Source organism: Lichenostomus cassidix, chromosome 5 (genome assembly GCF_008360975.1).
Source record: "Lichenostomus cassidix isolate B80296 chromosome 5, HeHo_3.0, whole genome shotgun sequence".
NCBI lineage: Eukaryota > Metazoa > Chordata > Aves > Passeriformes > Meliphagidae > Lichenostomus > Lichenostomus cassidix.
Genome location: NC_139486.1, coordinates 12,264,949 through 12,283,232, shown reverse-complemented (window position 1 = coordinate 12,283,232; position 18,284 = coordinate 12,264,949). Strand labels below are relative to the sequence as shown.

Sequence of the window (18,284 nt, the reverse complement as noted above, 5' to 3'; positions counted from 1 at the left end):
CGCCAAGCCCCGCCACTGGCGGCCGGGGCACACGGCAGGCTCCCGGCAGACAGCGAAGTTTATTTTGGAAAGTATTTTCCATCAACAAACAGCACAAAGGGCAAAGAGATGCAGGTAGGAAATGTGGGAGACAAGCTAACATCGTGTGCGAGGCGCGTTTGAAGCAGAGATGTTTGCTCGCGGCGAGCTCAGCCCTGGGGAGAGCAGCTGAAATCAGCCAGAGTCCGTAACTGATATCAAAAATTTGTACTACTTCTTCGAGCGCACACTCCTCTAAGTCATAATTATTGCCAAATATGCCACAAGACAATCCTTTGTTCTGCAGAGAAACACGAATTTTGTGCAAAACAAGGGCTTCCGCCATTCCTGTTAAAGGCAGCCAGTTCGTAAAATCTTGAAGAGTTTTATTTCTCAGTATTTAAATAAGCCTGACAAAATATGCTCTGCATCTGCCGACCAGCAAAAAATGCAAAATGGTTTCTCACCCACTGTATATCTGTATAAGCCACCGGACACACCAACCAAAAAGGTCAGAACAACCCACAGCCACAACCTAGTTGCTCTGCACCAGTTTTAAAAAATATTTTAAAAGACCAGAAACTATGAAAATGTGCCAGTATTTTTTTTATTTATCTTGTAAGTCCAATACAAGTATATTCAAATGAAAGACAACCTGGAAGTCGACAGCATATAAGCTTTTTTCCCCCCATCCTATTTAAAGTAAACACATGTAATGTCTTTTAAAAGCATGTTAAGCTTTTCTGTGCACAGCCATGCAGGTATTATGAAAAAGTCATCCATCCTTAAAATAATAGTAATTTCCTCTTTAATTCTTCAGTCACAGCTTACATTCTCTTTGTATTAGAGTTGATTACATTGGTGTGGGTTTTCTTCTGCAGGGAAAGTGCGTTAATTGCACTAAATCTAAATGCATTTTAGGAGAACTCCTTGAAGCAATTTGCAAAACTTTGACATGCAAAAACTCATAGGGGTTTTTGTTATGATTTTTAATGACTACGTACAAAACAAAGTGATACAGGAAATTATTGCTCTTCCTAGGAAACCTGTTGACCAGGTACTGAAGAGCTGCCTTGGGAAACCTGGTTCTCTACCTGGAATTGTATGATTTTACTATGCCTTTCCTCCTCTATCTTTGCTGCTGCTCTACAGAAATGTTCTTGCTTTGCTGCCTTCTGCAAAACTGCTACCAGCTAGCTTTTCACATGCTCTTGCCTTTCACATTTCCTTCAAATGCAAAATGCAGGGCTAGTTTGAAAACAGATTTCTTAAGTTAAAAATGGAAGATCTTAAGCTGGAAAATCAGCAGTTTGAATCAAACCAAAATAACGTTTCTTTGCACAGAGCAACTCAACGCCTCAGCCTCCTCTCCTCTACATAATCGGTTCTTTAGCATTGTCCACCCATTTAAATGAGCTTGGCTACCAAGTTTCCTCTGTCCACCAGAAGTGAAGACAGGTCCGGAGTTGCCCTTTTCTCTCCGTGTTTAACCTCTTTTTTTTTTTTTTGTCCTGCACCTACACCCTTTACAAGGCTGCCTGAGTGAGCCTGGCAAGGACAGGCAGGCCACTCTCGTTTTGCAGTCCTGAAGACCGCTGTGCTAATGAGATGCTGTAACTCTGGAGCACAACTATATTGCACTTTCTCTACTTTTTGAGTTTGTTTGTCTTACACTCAGGATCTAAACGTTTCTCCAAACACCAAGTGCATGAAACCAAATAAACTCCAGCTGAACAGTGTCAGAAAACCCTTCTCTTTCTCTCTCTCCCCATCTCTCTTTCCTTCCCTGGCACAGACCTCCAATCCATCCTGAAATGCAACTCTCCTGACAGATGCCAAAAAGGGAGACAGGGAGAAAAAAGCCCAAGCTAAACACGACATAAATGCAAGATTTCTGCAAACAATATCAATTCATCCTGGCTTTGGGGGCTTGGCTTGGGGTTGACTCTATTTTGTTGTAAGTGCTTTGGTTTCCTATTCTGTTGCCCGCTACTTTCCAAACTCCCCTTCGGAGAGGACACTCTGCCTGGCTGCTTTTCCCCCATGAATGACACTTCCCAAGGAGTGCAGAGACTGCTTCCCCCTCTCCCGCAAGCCTGCAGCTGAGGCTCAGACCTGTGCTCTGAAATGCCTGCGCTGCTGCTCCCCAGCCCCAACCCCAGCCCGGCGCAGCTCCCCCCCGCCCCCCGCCTCCCACCACCTCCTCCCCTGGATACCTTCATTTTTTTCCTGCCACTGTTCAGTATGCAGCCTGATTTCTCCGCCAGCTTCCTCAGGATGGAGAGATAGATAAATACAAGAGGGGAGGGAGGGAAGCTCGTACTGCTCTGCTCTCCATTCCTCCCCCAGCCTTCCCGCTAAACCCATTGTACACGCAGCTCCTCGGCACCTTTGAATGCTCTCCTGCCTCATTATTTACGTTCAAGTAAAGCGATCGGAAAAGGAGATCAAATTGGAATAACAAACCTACCTGGCTCTCTTCTCCACCCCACCTCCCCCCCACCCCCCCAGCAGCAACAGCAGCGAGAAAAGAAATGTTTCACCCATTGAAACAAATTCAGATGTGCACAACAAAACAGATTTTCCGCACACCCCCTTTCAACACCCCACATCTCCTCGCAAGAGAGGCAGAAAACAAGTAGGAGAAATTACACAGGGCGATTTAGGGGGGCTGTTGATTCTTTTTCTTTTAAAAAGAAAATTAAAAAACAAAAAAGGGGAAAAAATCAGAAGCCACCAACAAAAAGGGTAAGACATTTTCCAAACCGGATGGTTAAAATAAAAAATGCAATTAACGAAGGGGAGGGAGTTGAGGAAGGGGGGAATCCACCTTTTGTGGTGATGCAAATCTGTCTGCAAAATAACAATGAATTAAAAACAACATCCCCAGAAAAAGCTGAAGACCAGATGCATCTTCATCAAGGTTTCACCAGCTGATGGACTGGGGGTGGGGTGAGGGGTACTTTTTAAAAAATAAAGGCACACATCCAAAAAAAAAAAAAAAAAGAGTATGTATATATATATATATGTATATATTTAAAAAAATAAAGAAAGGAAATACAGAAACAGCGAAAGAAATTAGAATTTTGGAACTCAAACCGTCCCCCAACAACCCTCCGCTATGAAAAGAAAATCCCAATGGAGGTGGAAAAATTATATACACATATATATCTCGATTCCCAAGGAAATCTTACAAACAGAAATTTATCACCGGTAACAAAGAAAGAGAGGAGCTCGCAAGCACCAAATGCTCCTGGCAGATGGCTCCTATTCTTGGCTTTCAGGGGAGGGGAGAGAAGCCGAGGAAATATTTTATTTATTTATTTAAATTTTTTAAAATCTCAACATAAATATTCGGATCCGCCGCGGCTCAGGCTCAGCCCCGGGCTGGCTCCGTGCGAGCCGCCGCCCCCCGCAGCACAACAACTTGCGGACTCGTCTTGCGGGGCGGGGGGGGGGGGCAGGGGTCCGACCGGGCTTCCCGAGTGCGGGGCCACGGCGCGCTGGGCATTTTCTTACCACCCCCCCAAACTGGTCCTATGCTACAGGAGGGAAATGGGGGACCCCCCTGACCTCCCCCTTCCCCGTGCCCCGGAGGCGTCGGAGCAGCGCGGAGCGCTGGGGGCCACGCGGCCCGGGAGGCGACCCCACATCCCCCCGCCTCGCCGCACAAGCCCCCGGGGACGGGAGCGGCGGAGCAGCGGAGCGGGGCGCCCGCTCGGGGACCTGCCCCCTACTCTGCCTGCAAGCACTCGCCCCTCTCCCGGAGCTGTAGGGGTGGGAACGGGGAGGAGGGGGATTCTGGTGCTGGGGGGAGGGGGAGCGCCTCCTTCCCTCCCCCCGCTTTATTTTTTCCTTCCCTATTTTTTTTTTCTGGGGGGGGGAAGATATGTGTGTATTTTCACTTACAATGGGAGCTTCAGCAAAGTGCAGCCTCCGCTCCTGCCCCGCGGGCGAGCCGGTGCTGCTGCCCGGCCCGCATTTCGTGCACTCCATCCCCGTCCCCCGCCACGGCTCTCCTCTCGCCCCCCGCCACCGACAGACACTCCCGCCCGCACCGGGCCCCTGGGCAGCCCCTGCCCTGCCTCTAGCCCCAGCCGAGCTGGTTCTGCCTTCCCCCGCGCTTCGGGGAAGAGTTCTCTTCCCCCGCCGGCGATGCACCTGGGGCGGGCAGGGCGCAGCTGGCCGTCTACCTGCCCCGCGCTCCAGTGCCGGGGGGCTCGGCCCCGCCGCCGCCGGCCCACCGCCTCCATGTGCTTCCCGCTAAGTCCCCCCGGCCGTTCCGCTTCTCCCTCCCTCGCTGCCCACCTTGATCCGCCCCCCCCTCCGCGGCCCGGCTGTCACGCCGAGGCAAGGCGCTCGGCCAACTTTTCCCACCGCTCCGTGCTGCCCCCGAAGCGAGGAACAAGGAGCGGGGCCGCGGGCGAGCGGCGGAGCCCCGGCGGGGTAGCCCGGCGTGGCCAGGGGTGGCCCGGCCCGGCCCGGAGCAGCGCGCCCCGCTCCGCCGCCCCCCGCACACGCAGCCGCTCCCCGGGAGAGCCCCGCGCCGCCCCACGCCGCGCTCTGCCCGCCGGCAGCTCCTTCCCCGCTCCACGCCGCCTGCCCTCCCGCCTGCCTGCCCGCCTCACCTCCGCACCGCTGCAAAAACGCACAGCAAACTTCGGGCTTCTCCCCCCCTCCACCCCCAGCCCATCCCCCCCAGCCACACACCCCCCTCCCCTCTTTAATTCCCTTCTCCTCTCCCTCTCTCTGAAGTCATTTACCAGCTTTGGTTGCTCCTGGAGTTTCCCCCCCCCCTCCCCAACCGCTTCCTCCCCTTCCCTAATTTTGCTTCTCGATTTCGGCTCGGTCTGGTTCCAAGTTCAAACTTACGTGTGATAATCTCTCTTTGTGACAAGTGCTGCGGGTTTCCCTGCTTGCGACGGGACATTGCCCTGGCATTTACACTGGCATCGCCTGGAGAGCTGCACTGGTTTGGGGGGATGTGTTGGGGGGCCGATCCTCCTCCTCTTTTTTTTCCTCTTTATTCTTCTTCTTCTTTATCGAGTTCTTCTTTCAAAAAAAAAAAAAATCAAAACGAAAAAAAGCCTCCTTTTTGTTGCTGCTGTGGTGCACTGGATGGGATTCCCTCTCAATTAAAAATCATCATCATCATCATCATCAGGAAAAGCTCTTTCTCGCTCTTTTTCTCTTTCACACACTGTCTTTTCTCCACTGCTTCTGCCACTTGGGCTTCCAGATCTCTTCTTGAACTTAGGAGGATATGCACCGCCAGTGACACTTTTCTCTTTCCCTCTTTCCAGAGTGCTTGGCAAAATTGGCAAGTGCGCTTTTCCACCAGGAGGGTTAAAAAAAAAAAAAAAAAGAAAAAAGAAAAAAGAAAAAAAAAAGAAAAAAGAAAAGAAAAAAAACAGTAGTAAAAAAAGAAGAAAAGTACTAGAATTGGGATAGCCCCCACACAAAAAAAAATTGCCAAAAAAAAAAATGTTTCTCAGAGATTGACCCTTGCTGGGTAGATATATAGAGAGAATTTTTTGAAAAGGGGTAGCCGAAACTGTGTCTCCTCTTTCCCAGTTCAAGTGGCACTGCTTTGCCCTGGTGCTTTTAGATTGCCAGTGCTCCTGCACCACTTTGCACTCTTCCCCCCTCGCCTGGCACTGGGACTGGAAGGAAGGAAGCCCCCAGTGCAGCTGGGCTGGTGCTGGCTATTACTATTATATATTGCAATGTGAAGATGGCGGAGTCCTGGTTCTCTGGGAGCGCTCTGTCTCTCTATGGCTGGGGCTGCCTCTGTACAATGGGATAAAATTCAAGTTCAAGTGCGGACGTGACGTTTAATCTGCACTAGAGACAAAAAGACCCAGAGAGTAGGAGCACTGGGGGCGACTAGCGGTGGCTTTTTAACATTGTACCCTGCAAGAGAACAAGAAACGCCACTCGCACACACCGCACACACCGCACACGCACACACACCGCACACACACCAACTACGGCACACGCAGGGCTCGCCGCCGCTCCGGGCTTTGTGCAGCGCCGCTTTCAGTACGCGGAGCGCCGGCGGCCAGGGAAAGAGAGGGGGGAAGGAATAAATCCGCATCCTCACGCACGGCCAAACTTCCCCGAGCCCGGCGCCGGCCGCAGCGGGGGCGGCTCGGGCGGGGGAGGCTGCCGGGGTCCGCGGGGGGCGCGGGGGGAGGCGGCGGCTCTGCCCGCCCGTGCCGCGCTGCCCGCCCGTGCCGCCGCCTCGCCGCTGCTCATCGCGGCCGCCGCTCTCCGCCGCCCGGGCTCGGCGCTGGGTCGTGCTCCCGCCGTCCGTGCCCAGGAGCGGAGGCTCCCCGGGGGTCGCGGGCTGCTCTTCCTTCCCTCCAGCCGCCGCCGCAGCTCCTCGGCGGCGAGCGCGTTCCCCTTGCATTTCTTTCAAACAGTTTTACAACAACACAAATATCTGTGTGGGCTGGGGAGAGGGAATTTTTTTCCCCCTCCTCTCTCCCTACCCGAAGCGCGATGGTAGCGGGACACGCGCGCACACCCGATCCGCACACGCACACACGCTCCGACCTTCTCCCACCCCCCTACCCCCCTTCCCTTAAAATACTGGCAGAGAGTATTTTTCCTTGGAGGAAATAAGTCTCAGCCACGAACGGAGAGACGCCGAGTTCCCAGGAACGGCATCCCAATGCACTTGTCCTCCTATTTCACACGCAGGTAAATGCCCACAACTGCGTACGTTTCTAACTTGGAAGATTCTTGGAAAACAACTTTTTCCCCTCTACCTCCGCTCTCCCAGCCCATCTCCTGCGATTGTTTCTCTGTCTCCCTCCTCCCCCGATAAGTAAACACTTCGGTGCAAACAGCTTTTCAGCACCAGGTCTGGCCAGGGCGAGGGGAACGGGGAGAGGGGAGGCCTGGGGGCTCGGAGGCAGATGGAGCAGAAACCCAAGAAACGAGTCTGTACCCGGAGCCGACTTGGAAACCTGCGCTGCACTCGTGTCATTTACTTTCCACGTTAAATTAGTATTTTTCGTATTAAATAGCATGAGAGCCTTGAGGGGACCAGAATTCATCTCGATGCCCTTAATCAGCTTTGAGAAGAATTTGGCTAAACAGCATCGCTCTCGCCTCCTCCAGCAAATCTGCCTCTCCCTCCCCACGCCCGTCCGCCCGCTCACAGCTCGCGTTCCGGCGCTGCCAGACCCCGCAGCCCGGCCCGGCGAACGCCGAGGGCAGCGAGCACCCCAACCCCGGCCGGTGGGCGCCGGGCCAGCCTGGCGCTGCCCTCCGTGCCCGGGCTCGGCCCTCCGCCTCTGCTAACGCTCGACAAACACGTACGAGACCAGTAACGGCTCTTAAACTGCTGCGATTGTTCGCCCTGTGTGTTTGGTTTGTTCCGCGGGGTCCTGCAAAGGAAAATGACCGTGGTGATGACAGGGGCCCCGCCGCCGGGCGGGGAGGGACGGGTCCACAGCCCTGGGGCCCTATGGGGGAGCCCCCGGTCCTGCCCTGCGGGGCAGCCGTGTCCGAGCCGGGGTAAAGGATGCGGCACCATCGCAGGGGGGCTGGCGGGAGAAGGGGCTCCCCTCGCTGACCTCGCCCCCGCGGGAAGGGGCCCGGGCGGATCGGCGGGGATGGGGCTGCCCGCACTGCTCTCCCCGCTTTGATCCCGCTCTGCTCGCGGCCGGCGAGGCCGAGAGGCTTTGTGTGGCTGTGCTGCTGCTCTCAGCTCGGCCCGAACCCAGGCCACGCCGCGGGGCTGCGGCCGCGGGCACCGGCCTGTTGTGGGGTGCAAAGTCCGGCCGCCGGCGGCCGCCGCCGTTCTTCGGCGAGCTGCAGGAAGCTGCACCCCTTGGGAGCGCGGCTTATCGGGAAGTTACTGGGCATCATCTGTTGATTAACCAGTGTCTTCCAGTGGGCACCGAGAGAAGGAGATAAGGGCCGGCAATGATTGACCAGGAGGACTCCCCGGCTGCCCGGGGCAGAGGGGCCACCGCAGTCCCCTCCCGCCCCTCCGGCTGCGGGCAGGGCTTCTGGGGTTGAGCCCCCAGCCTGCCTCCTCCTCCTCCTCCGAAAATACATCCCAATAGAGGGGAAAAAAAATTCCAAAGTGATTTCTCAGTCTTCTCTTTCCTCCCCTGTCTGGCACTTGTGATCATTAGCACTGAAAGCTGTTAATGTCTTGTCTCACAGCTCCCCCTTTAGTCTCTCTGCTCTCCCTGTCTCGCGTTCAAAGCCAGATCAATAGCAGGCTCTTTCTAACCTTGACCTATCCCTCGACCTGCCTCCATCTGCAGCTGGCCCCGCGCTTCCCTGTCTCCCCCAGCCGCCGCCGCAGCCCCTTGAGAGGGCTCGGTGTCCCCGGGGGCTGTCCGGGCGGCGGCGGCCCGGGCATCGCCCCGCTTTGTCCCGCTCTGCGCGGCCGTGCAGGGCGCTCGCCGCCGGCAAAGGGGGCTGAGCCCCCCCAGGCCTCCGCTCCGCTGTCCTGGGGCTGCGGCTCAGCTCCGGCCGCTGCCACCGGCCTGCAAGCCTGGGGCCGGAGCTCCCCACGGCCACTACAAAACACCCAAAGAACCCCACAAAAATATCACCAAAAGAAAGGAAAAAAGCGCGAGCAAAATGGGAGCATAATCTGCAAGAAGAAAACAAGCTTTTAGATAGCTTTAGACGTCCTATGATCCCTTGATTTAAATTAGGGGGAAGAAAGTACTATTGTACACTAAACATCTTGTATTAAGATAATAATATTTTCTGTCTTTGTAGTATATAAGGGATTTGAGGAGTTCTCATACAGAAACACCGTCCTTATGATAGGGAAAAACAAGCTCATCTGATGTCAAATATTCCATTTTATCCTATGTACAACGAGGCATGCTGAGTCAAGAACTCTCAGCACACATGCTCAGCTTCTGGGTTTCTCTTTTTTTTTCCCTTTTTTTTAATCATGCAATGTCTTTAGCTAAAATTTGGCACGGATATAGATGCATAAATAACAGTGGCTTCCATATAAAGAGGAAATCCCAATATCCTCATGGAGGATAAGCTTGATGTGCCACTTGGACATATTTCGAATGCATTTCCACTTTCTCCCTGTTTGTTTGGTCAAGTAACTTTTCAGTGGAAGAAAAATTGTAGCTGCAGATTCTGTGTGATGTGATTTTGGCTTCTCCTCAGTGTTTAATATGAAAGCTTATGCTAAATTAGAAGTAAATTGTTTTTGATACAGGTCTGGGAGTTGGGGCGGGGGGAGAAAAGAGAGAAGGAAGGAAGGAAGGAAGGAAGGAAGGAAGGAAGGAAGGAAGGAAGGAAGGAAGGAAGGAAGGAAGGAAGGAAGGAAGGAAGGAAGGAAGAAAGGAAGGAAGGAAGGAAGGAAGGAAGGAAGGAAGGAAGGAAGGAAGGAAGGAAGGAAGGAAGGAAGGAAGGAAGGAAGGAAGGAAGGAAGTTAGTTTGAGACAATCTTGACATAAATGGGGCTGCTGTCCTCATTCTCTTTGAATCTTTAAATGTTGCTGCTTGGGAGGGAAACAAAAAAAGAGAATAAACACAGGGCGTTGATCTGTTCAGCTTAGTTAGCCGCTCCACCTTGTGAAACGGCACAGAAACACAGGATCTAACCAGATCATATTTACATACATATTAATAAAGCTCCCGAGGTGGCAGTTCAGCCTTCACATACAGAGCAAGGATCTCTGCGAGTTCTCATTTTAGACCCATAAAAACAGATAAAAAGAGGTCTTTTGGGCTTCCCTGAATATTTTTCTGCAGTGGTTTTATATCATTTCTGAAAATTACATAGTTAAGTGGCATCAAATTTCTGGGTGATATAATAACTCAAAGTGTGTAATTTTTTTGTATCAAATCACTTTGCAGCCATAAACAGAGCTTCAGAACCTCAATTAGAGGAATGATTTGGTGGGGTTTTCATTTATGGCAAACACTAAAATTGTTCTTGTTATCTATTCAAATATATATAAATTGCAACATTTATTCACTTGATTTTCTTTTCCATGACACTGGTGTATTTGAGAGTGCAGTGAAATGAAGGCTTAAGAGGATAATGTATTATCCCCTGCCCCATTCCCAAGACTTTTTGGAGTGAGGTAAAAGCGATGAAGTTTTTGCTATGTTTTTAAGACATTTGGTGTCCCCTTATTTTTGGTGGCTGTGACTTGCTGATGTTTCTAGGAGTGAATTTAGAAAATGAGATTTTTCTCAGTGTTTACATTCTAAACCTCCCTTGGAGTCCCTTCCTCAGTCAGTGGTCTGTGAGTTTTTTTGGTGGTTTTTTCCCTTTGGTATATTTTTTTTCAATTCACACAGAGTCTCTCATTTTTCTAACTCTTCTCAAGTGCTAAATGTACTAGATAACAGTCTGAATGCTGGGGCTGAGTTTTCCCACACACCTATTTTCAATAAAAATAAACAAAATAAAAACAATACCACTTCACAAAAAAAAAAAAACCAAAAAACCAAAACCCAGACAAAATTAAACAAACAACAACAAAAATAATGGAACCAGCAAGCCAGAATAGAAGGAAACCGCTGCTTTAATTTTGGGGCTTTTTTCAAATCACATAAAATGCAAGATCAGTCCATGTTTTCCTTCTTTTAAGCTTCAGACTTTCTGACAGGAGAGATCCAGTTGTATCCCCACTGAAATCACTTGCAGGACCTCAGGGACTGCAGTGAGAGCCAAACCTGCCCCTACATTTGTAACTTGGGGGTCTTTCTAAAAGATAACAATTCTCTCCAGCACCTTCTCTCATCCTGCAAAGGACCACCTGCACCTGTGTGCACATGCCAACAGGCAAAGGTAGAGGGGAACATACTTTAAAAGCATCCAACACAAAAAGGAGTCAAGCATCCCATCTGCTACATGTACTCCATCCCACTATGAATGCCATTTGTGCATCCACACAGCACCCGCTTTAGGACAAAAAAAAAAAATTTGAAGGAAGATGGGCAAAACCTGCTGTTGCTGGGGAGGCTTTTTTTAAAAAAGCTGGCACATCTTTTCTATCGACTTCAATCCAAGGATTGTTTGTGCCTTTGGAAAACAAATGCTATCATTGCTTGATGCAGTAAGCTAAGTTTTGTGAACCAGCACTAAATTCATCATTTAAAAAAAAATCCCTGGAAAACTCATAGAATTTGGGGGCTATTTGTGTCTGAAGAGGAACTTTTAAAACTTGGTCCATTGTGGAAATACATAATGTAGTCTTGCATGACAGATTCATGTGCAAGTTGGCTGGCACATGGAGGGGACAAAGAACCATTCCTCCCTCCATAGGTATTCCTCAGAATTTACACAAGCTAAAATTTGGGATTGATACAGCTGTCCTCTGCTTTTAAGTGCAAGTTCCAACTAATTTCTTCTCTTTCCCTTCTCAGATGATTAGAGGATTTGAAATCTTTGGACTGTTTAAAATAACAAAGGCCTCTAAGCTCTGAATGTTGCAATGAAATCTTCAGCTTGAACTCATGACAGAAACATTCCAGTCTGTCTCTTGTGAATCATGAAAATCTGAATCTGAACATCAGAAGAGAGTGGCAACCCATCCATTCTTGTCCTTTTTCCCTCTACCTTCTTCCTATCTTATTTTATTTAAATAGGGTATATCCATAGTAACAAATCAGCATCATTGTTATTATTGTTTTTACTATTTTAGCTTGCGCAACGGAACTCAAACAGGGAAACTCATCAGTTTCTAGGTTCACTATCAGCCTCTGCAGTTTCATTATTCCTGTTGACAATTACGGATCGCAGAAGTGTGGATGCCTGGCCGGGGAGTGCTTGTATATTGCACCCAAATTACACATTGCTGTTCATAAAGAGTGGAGCAAAGTATGAATGTTAGCGTCATCACTCGTGTCTCAGGCAACTACTCACATCTTAATTGAAAATGATCAAATAACAGTATTCCCTTCGACAAACAAATGGCAATGTCTTGCCACACTCATTGAAAGCAATTGAGCTGGAAAGCCAAGGGCAATACCTGGTGTTGGCCATAACACACTGAGAACACACACGTGTGTGCACACACACTCGTGCTCCAGCCCTGGATTGTGTTCCCTTCCTGCTCAGTTCCTTCAAGGATGCTTCTCCTGACTGCAGGATCGTGCTTCCCACTCTCCCAGTTGGGATTTCACCTTTTCCCCATGCGCATCACTTTCAGCTTCTGCGTGTGAGCTGCAGGTCAGTGCCACACTGACAGATCAGTTCTTCCTCTCACCTCCTCTGCTGCTTTGAGAGGTAATTTAGGATGATCAGGCCACCTCAGTGCTGGGTGGACCAGAGGTTTGATAGCAGCCTAGTCAAAGGCAACTGAGAAACGGAGCATGTACTGAGCAGCAAATGAAGTCTTCTCTGAGCCAACTGTTCCACCTGGACCTCACTACAAATTATTGTTTTCAATTACCACCTGTGTACTCCTTCCCATGCAACTTATTGATGTAAAATTACAACAACACTGGTATAAATAAGTTATGCTGTGGTTGTAAAATGGAAGAAATTTTGTTGTAGCAATTATGTTCAGCAAGATGACAAAATAAATTTCCAGTGCTGCGCTTGCAGTAACCTGGGGAATTTAAACCTCATAATTTCCATTCATTTCAGATAATTTGGAGTAATTTCTATATGTAATAACTTTGTAATGAAAAACACAGTGGTACTGAAGTGATTTCAACTCTTTTTTTTTCCTATGGTATACATGGCACAAAATAAATAATAAAAATAATATTTCCTTTTTGTATGTGTTCGGTAATTCTTTCAGCAAAATCATAAACTAATACCAGGACTAAATCTTTGTCCATGAAATGAAAAATAAATTGAGTTAAAGAAAGTGAAAAAGTATGAAAGGCCTTGGATGTTTTATTGTGACTTTATTAAATTGTATCATCTCTATGCTCTATGGTATCCCCAGGGGTTACTGTTCTGGGGAAGGGCAGAGAGCTAGATAGATACATGTCCCTAGATCAAAAGCAGAGATGGTTGGAGGAAATTCATACAAAAGTGCTTAATTCAACCCCTTAATTTTTAAAATGGAAACTGGAAGTAATAATAAAATTTTACAAAAAGAATATGAGAGAGGTGTGGTATGGTACAGGACAAAAGGCACAAGTTGCTTTGGGGCACTGATTTTCATTAGTGTATTTGATGGTAAGTTACTTAGAGACTGTAAACATGTGTAATCACAGAATACGTTCCAATACAAGGGAATAGCATTTAATTAAAGATAAGAAAGAGTACTGTACATCACTGAAAAGCTGTATCTGTGTCCTACTTACCATTGCAACACAAAGCTATTATTACACAATAAACAAGAAATCTGTTCTCAGATTTGTGGAAAACAGTGGATTGCTTGGGAAAAATAATAATATGATACTAATAATATTACTTTTGCATTTAAGTCTCACATGCATCTCCAGGTAGTTTACAAAGGTGTGTAACAATTGAAATGTTTGTCCTAATAATAAGCAGAAGGAGGCATAAAAGGTGTTCCTATAACCTTGAAAGGTCACCCAGCCAAGCTGTGGGACTGAAGCAGAAATGTAAGGTTACCAGGCTGAAAAACAGTTCTCTTAACTGCTAAAAACTCACGTCCCAATGGCACCTCTACCTCTCTTTTTAAACAGCAATATTAAAATGTCATGTGAGTACTCTTGAGCTGTACAAGAAGAAGGTCAGTTTGAGTAAATTGCCCCCATGTAATACAGGGATGATACTCAAGGTTTGCACCTGCACACCCTTGAATTTGCTGGGTGAGTGCTCCTTACCCTTGGCTTGTGCTGTAACCCTGCCTGAAGGCTGCCTGAAGATAACACAGAATGCAAGTGGACTGAAGGTTTATGACAGCCCATTGGAAATGTTGTCTGGAGATCTTACAAAGCAGTGCTGGGTAACCAAAAGGAAAAGGAAAAAGATGGTCTAGAAAACACTCTGATTTTGAAGGGAGACATCAAGCAACAGAAGAACAATGCACAAATTCTGAATTTGGAGCTTGCCTGATACTGAAACCAGTGGTCATTAGGTGCCTAAATAATACTTGAGACTCTATTGCCAATTTGATCAAGTCAGGATTTGTCATACAACACTTTATGTCCCAGATAACCAGGAGATGTGGGTCCAGAGGCCATACTCCAGCAGATACTTTGGACAATTTAGATCTAGAAACACAAGAGGAAATGTAAGAGAAGTAAAAGTCAGCCACAGTACAACAGCACACAGCAGTTGGCACCAAGGTTTTAAAAATACAGATCCCATCCCCAGCCTTCAGACTAAAGAAATGGAAATGGAAACAAAGTTCTAAAAGCTAGAAGCAGGTAGAGGTCAACAGCAACATGTAGTGGCAGAGAGCTATAAAACTCTCATCCCTTCATCAAAAGAAGCCTCAAAAGCAAGGACCAAAATAGAACCCACTTGTGGTCACAAAGTTGAGGGGCTGCATTTGAATAGTGGCTCCTGTGTCTCTGTATCTTTGTGTAATGATGTTGCTGCTACTGAGAAGAGGGAGCTCTGCTGCTGCTCGGAGCCTCCACACCAAAGCCCAGGAATGTTTTTTGAAATCTATTTTTTAAACATATATATGTATATAGCTATATATATATATATATATATATATATATACATATGCTCATTCTATCTTTTTGTGAATTTTCTGATCCCCCTTCAGAATTATAGATAATTGCACTGCCTTCCACTAAATTGCTCAAGAATTGAATAGATACTTTCCCAATGAATATTTTTTAAGGCAACATGTTAATGCCTATAAACAAAGCAAGCAATCATCTGCCAAAGTACATACCTAAATGTTTCTGAGTCAGGTTAAGACAAATCTTTCCAAATGGCAATGCCCTTGCATATCAACTGCAATTTGAAGAATGACCCCTTCTAAGCCTTTCCTGATAGACAAGGTGTCATATATTGAATCTTAGCTGGGACAGGGCACAAGTGAATTTGATTTATTCTACTGAATAAATGTAGATGAGATCAGCCTCTAAATTGAGATTATAAAAAAAATCACTCTCTTCTCTCTATTCAAATTTTAGTTAAGACACTGAGCTCAAACTAGCTATCCAGAAACAGAAGTATACTGATAGGGGAAAGAGATGAAGATAAAAGCAGGTGTCATTTTAAGCATATTAGTAAGTCCTCTTGCTTTTCAGATTATTCATGTGTTTGCAGAACCAGGGCCTTAGACTAAAGTACACCCAAGGCCACGTTTGCCTGTATGCACAGCGATGAGCACACTACCAGCGTTTGCCATGCAAAGGAGCACATCGAATAAGAATAAAACTATGCCAACAAAATCCCCCTCACCCCATGCGCAAATTAAATTCATGATGAGCAGGCCTGAGGGAGGGAAGCAGCAGTGGAGGCCTGGCATGCCATGTTAAACTGAATCTCCCTTCTGCCTACTCCTCCACCTCTTTCTTTTCCTCCTCCTCGCCATGTGGCATCCTACTCTCCTGCTGCTTGCCTGCTACGCCTCTGCATCCCCTCCATGCAGCACCGTACGGAGCAGTAGCAGCAGCAGGAGCATGCTGCCAGTCCCTGCCTAATCATCCCCCACTGTGCCCTCCAGGATGACCTGCTGACCCCTCAGCCTCCTGCCCCACTGAACAGCACACAGCTACCGGGGGGAGTCAGGCACTAGCACTGCAGCCAGGACACTCAGACATCTTCTGCAGCCACTGTGCTTGGAGACACAACTGTCAGGCAGCTGGCAGATGTTCTGTCCACTCAAAGCCCCTGCCAAGGTGGTTGTTGCTGCCACACCTGCAATATTTCAGGCAATCCAGGATCTCAAAAGAGCCTCCATGAGGCACTTGGACCTACCATCCCCTGTCCTTTGCAGCAGCTCACTGGGATATTGAACTGTTCTGTGCCCTTTTTCAGGATGAAACATCACAGACTGACTTTTCAGGGCTGGTTTCACTGTGGTTAACCCTGAGCTGGTCACTCATGGCCATGGCTCTTGCTTTATCATTCTCTATCAGAGCCACGTAGCTCAGGCAGTTCCTAATGGTGGTGAGTGAACTTTGCAGGACTTCTCCCCGTTTCCCTTTGACTACAGGGAAAGTCAGAGGAGGAGCCATGGGACTGGCAGGAGGGGAGATGGGGTGCTTTGGACCATAAGTACAGGCCAGTAGCACGCATGACAACACTTTTACCACTGACAAACCAAGCCTTATCTCTGAAGCAAAGTACAGCATATCTGTTGCTGCAGGCTGGAGATTGTTCTGAGATGACCAACCCATGCAAATCAATTTACAGTTTCAGCATAATATATTCTGATGATATTATAAGGATATAAAACATGAACACAGCAAAACTGTTGGGCCTAAAAGCCTCTGTGTACATCAGCTTTCTACAGACAAAACCTGCAGATAGTCTCACACCTGTATACACACCCTTCTGGTGTTTGCAGAAGGGGTTTCAAACCCACTGGGGAGGGCTGGGCATATCTGTGGGCTCTGCATAGGCAGCTTCTGCCTGTTGGCAGCCATGGTAGGCAAGCACTGGTCTTCCCATCTCAAGGCTGGACAGTCCTGCTGGAGATGCAGGGCTTGCCAGCTCAGCCACACACCCTTCCTGACCCAAACTGCTGAGATGTGAGACCTTACAAACTCAGCATCGCAGTGGGTTGGGGAACTCTTCAGTGTGTGATGCAAACTTGCCCTAGAAGCTCAAGTCACAGCCTTGCTACTGTTTCATTGCTGCCACCTTCAGATTTTATTAAGATTTGGAATTTTTTTTGTGAAAAAAAGTTCGCAGTAAAGAAAGAGCTTTTCCTAACTGCGGTGGAGGGGAAAAGAAAAAAAGAAAATTTAAATGTGCCAAAACCCCAAAGTGAGCCAATCAAAAGGCTCAGCATTCCAAAGGAAAGGAAAAAAAAAGAATACTTTGCTAAACACAATGAAATGAACTAAACCAGCAAACACTTCTGTCACACACACAGCGTTCAGTCTTACCTCATGAATCCAAAGTGCCTGTGCTCACCATCTTGCTCTTTTTTACCAGCTTGGGCTTCATCTGCTTTTGAGAGCATGGACCCTGAAACCATTCCCAGATGGCCAGCACCCACCAAGGCATAAATTTACAGAGCTGGGTGTCTTTGTCTGACCAAAAACTAATCTTCTGGGGCACAGCAATTCCAAGCACAGTAAAAGCCTCATGGCTCATGTGAGAAGTAAGGCTTCAGCTGTGCTTCTCTCACCTCTGAGAGGTCAGTGGGTGAGGTTCAGTGCAGGAAAGCAGGTGGAAGACCCAAGGCTGGCCTGGCCCAGGCCAGCATTGACCTTGCTTTGGCTTCCCTGGCCACTTACACTGCCTGGTGCTGTGCAGAATGTCTGCTGCTCCCTGATACAGAGTACATGTTCTTGTGCACTGCTGGCTACTGCTTGCATTTAACCACACATCACCACAGGCACGTTCTGATGTGCTTGAGGTCTTAATTTTTATGATGAATATGTTGAAATATTTGGATTCCCCAAGAGGCTAATTTTGTGGCCATTTGGGACATTTAGTATTCAAATTGCATGTCTCTGGGACATGTGCAATTCAAACCTTTCAACTCTGCCCATTGCTCCTGAGTGCTTGGATTAGTTGCTTTAAAGGCTAGAGGCCACTTGCATAATGCAAGCACCAGAACCTCACCCAGGCTTTCCAGTAACCAAACCCACAGCTCCCATTTGAACTGTAGAAAGCCACCCAGTCTTGACTTAAGGACTAGTCCAAAACAACCCTAAGTTAACTGTTTCAATGAGGTATTGCTGCCTGTATAAAAACCCAGTGCACCTTACTGCCAACCTGAATTTTTCCAGTTTCATCTTCCAACCCACTGATCTGTGCTAGGACAGAGAACTGAACGCTTTTCCCAATACTGGTCATTCCCAATATTCCTGAACTTTGTCATCAATAAATCAGTTGTGGTGCCTCAGTAAAAGGTGCAAAATTCAGAATCCAAATGACCTCCTCACTTCTTTTCTAAACCTTTCCCAACTCTCACAAAATTACACAAGACTTCCTTACAGTGCTAAAAAGAAACAAAGCTGGTGTTCTCACCTCGCTTGCAGAGCCAAAGAAATCAGTCATCAGGAACCAAAATAGATTTATTGTGCATAAGAAATCTAGAGAGCTTGTATTTATTTAAATGGCCCAGTGAAGGAAGGGCATTCAAAATCCATTGCAGAACCAGAGCTATGCTATAACCAGTCTGCATCAAAGGCAGGTTTACTGAGGAGGATAAAAAGGCTCAACCTCGTCCTCCCTA

The 18,284-nt window shown here is 47.9% G+C and overlaps 1 protein-coding gene across 5 annotated transcripts in view; it reads right to left on the bottom strand.

The window, feature by feature from the left end:
* BCL11B (BCL11 transcription factor B) overlaps positions 1–5,967 on the bottom strand; it is a 92,170-nt gene extending 86,203 nt beyond the window's left edge. For 2 of the 5 annotated variants that reach the window (XM_085061418.1, XM_085061419.1), the window contains exon 1: positions 2,235–2,494. In XM_085061418.1, coding sequence (XP_084917544.1) covers positions 2,235–2,430 — 196 coding nt within the window. In that variant the 5' untranslated portion in view covers positions 2,431–2,494. Of the gene's footprint in view, positions 1–2,234; positions 2,495–4,890 lie in introns of those variants that run through there. The other 3 variants (XM_085061420.1, XM_085061422.1, XM_085061423.1) reach the window with 3 other exon arrangements.
* Positions 5,968–18,284: the final 12,317 nt, after the last annotated feature.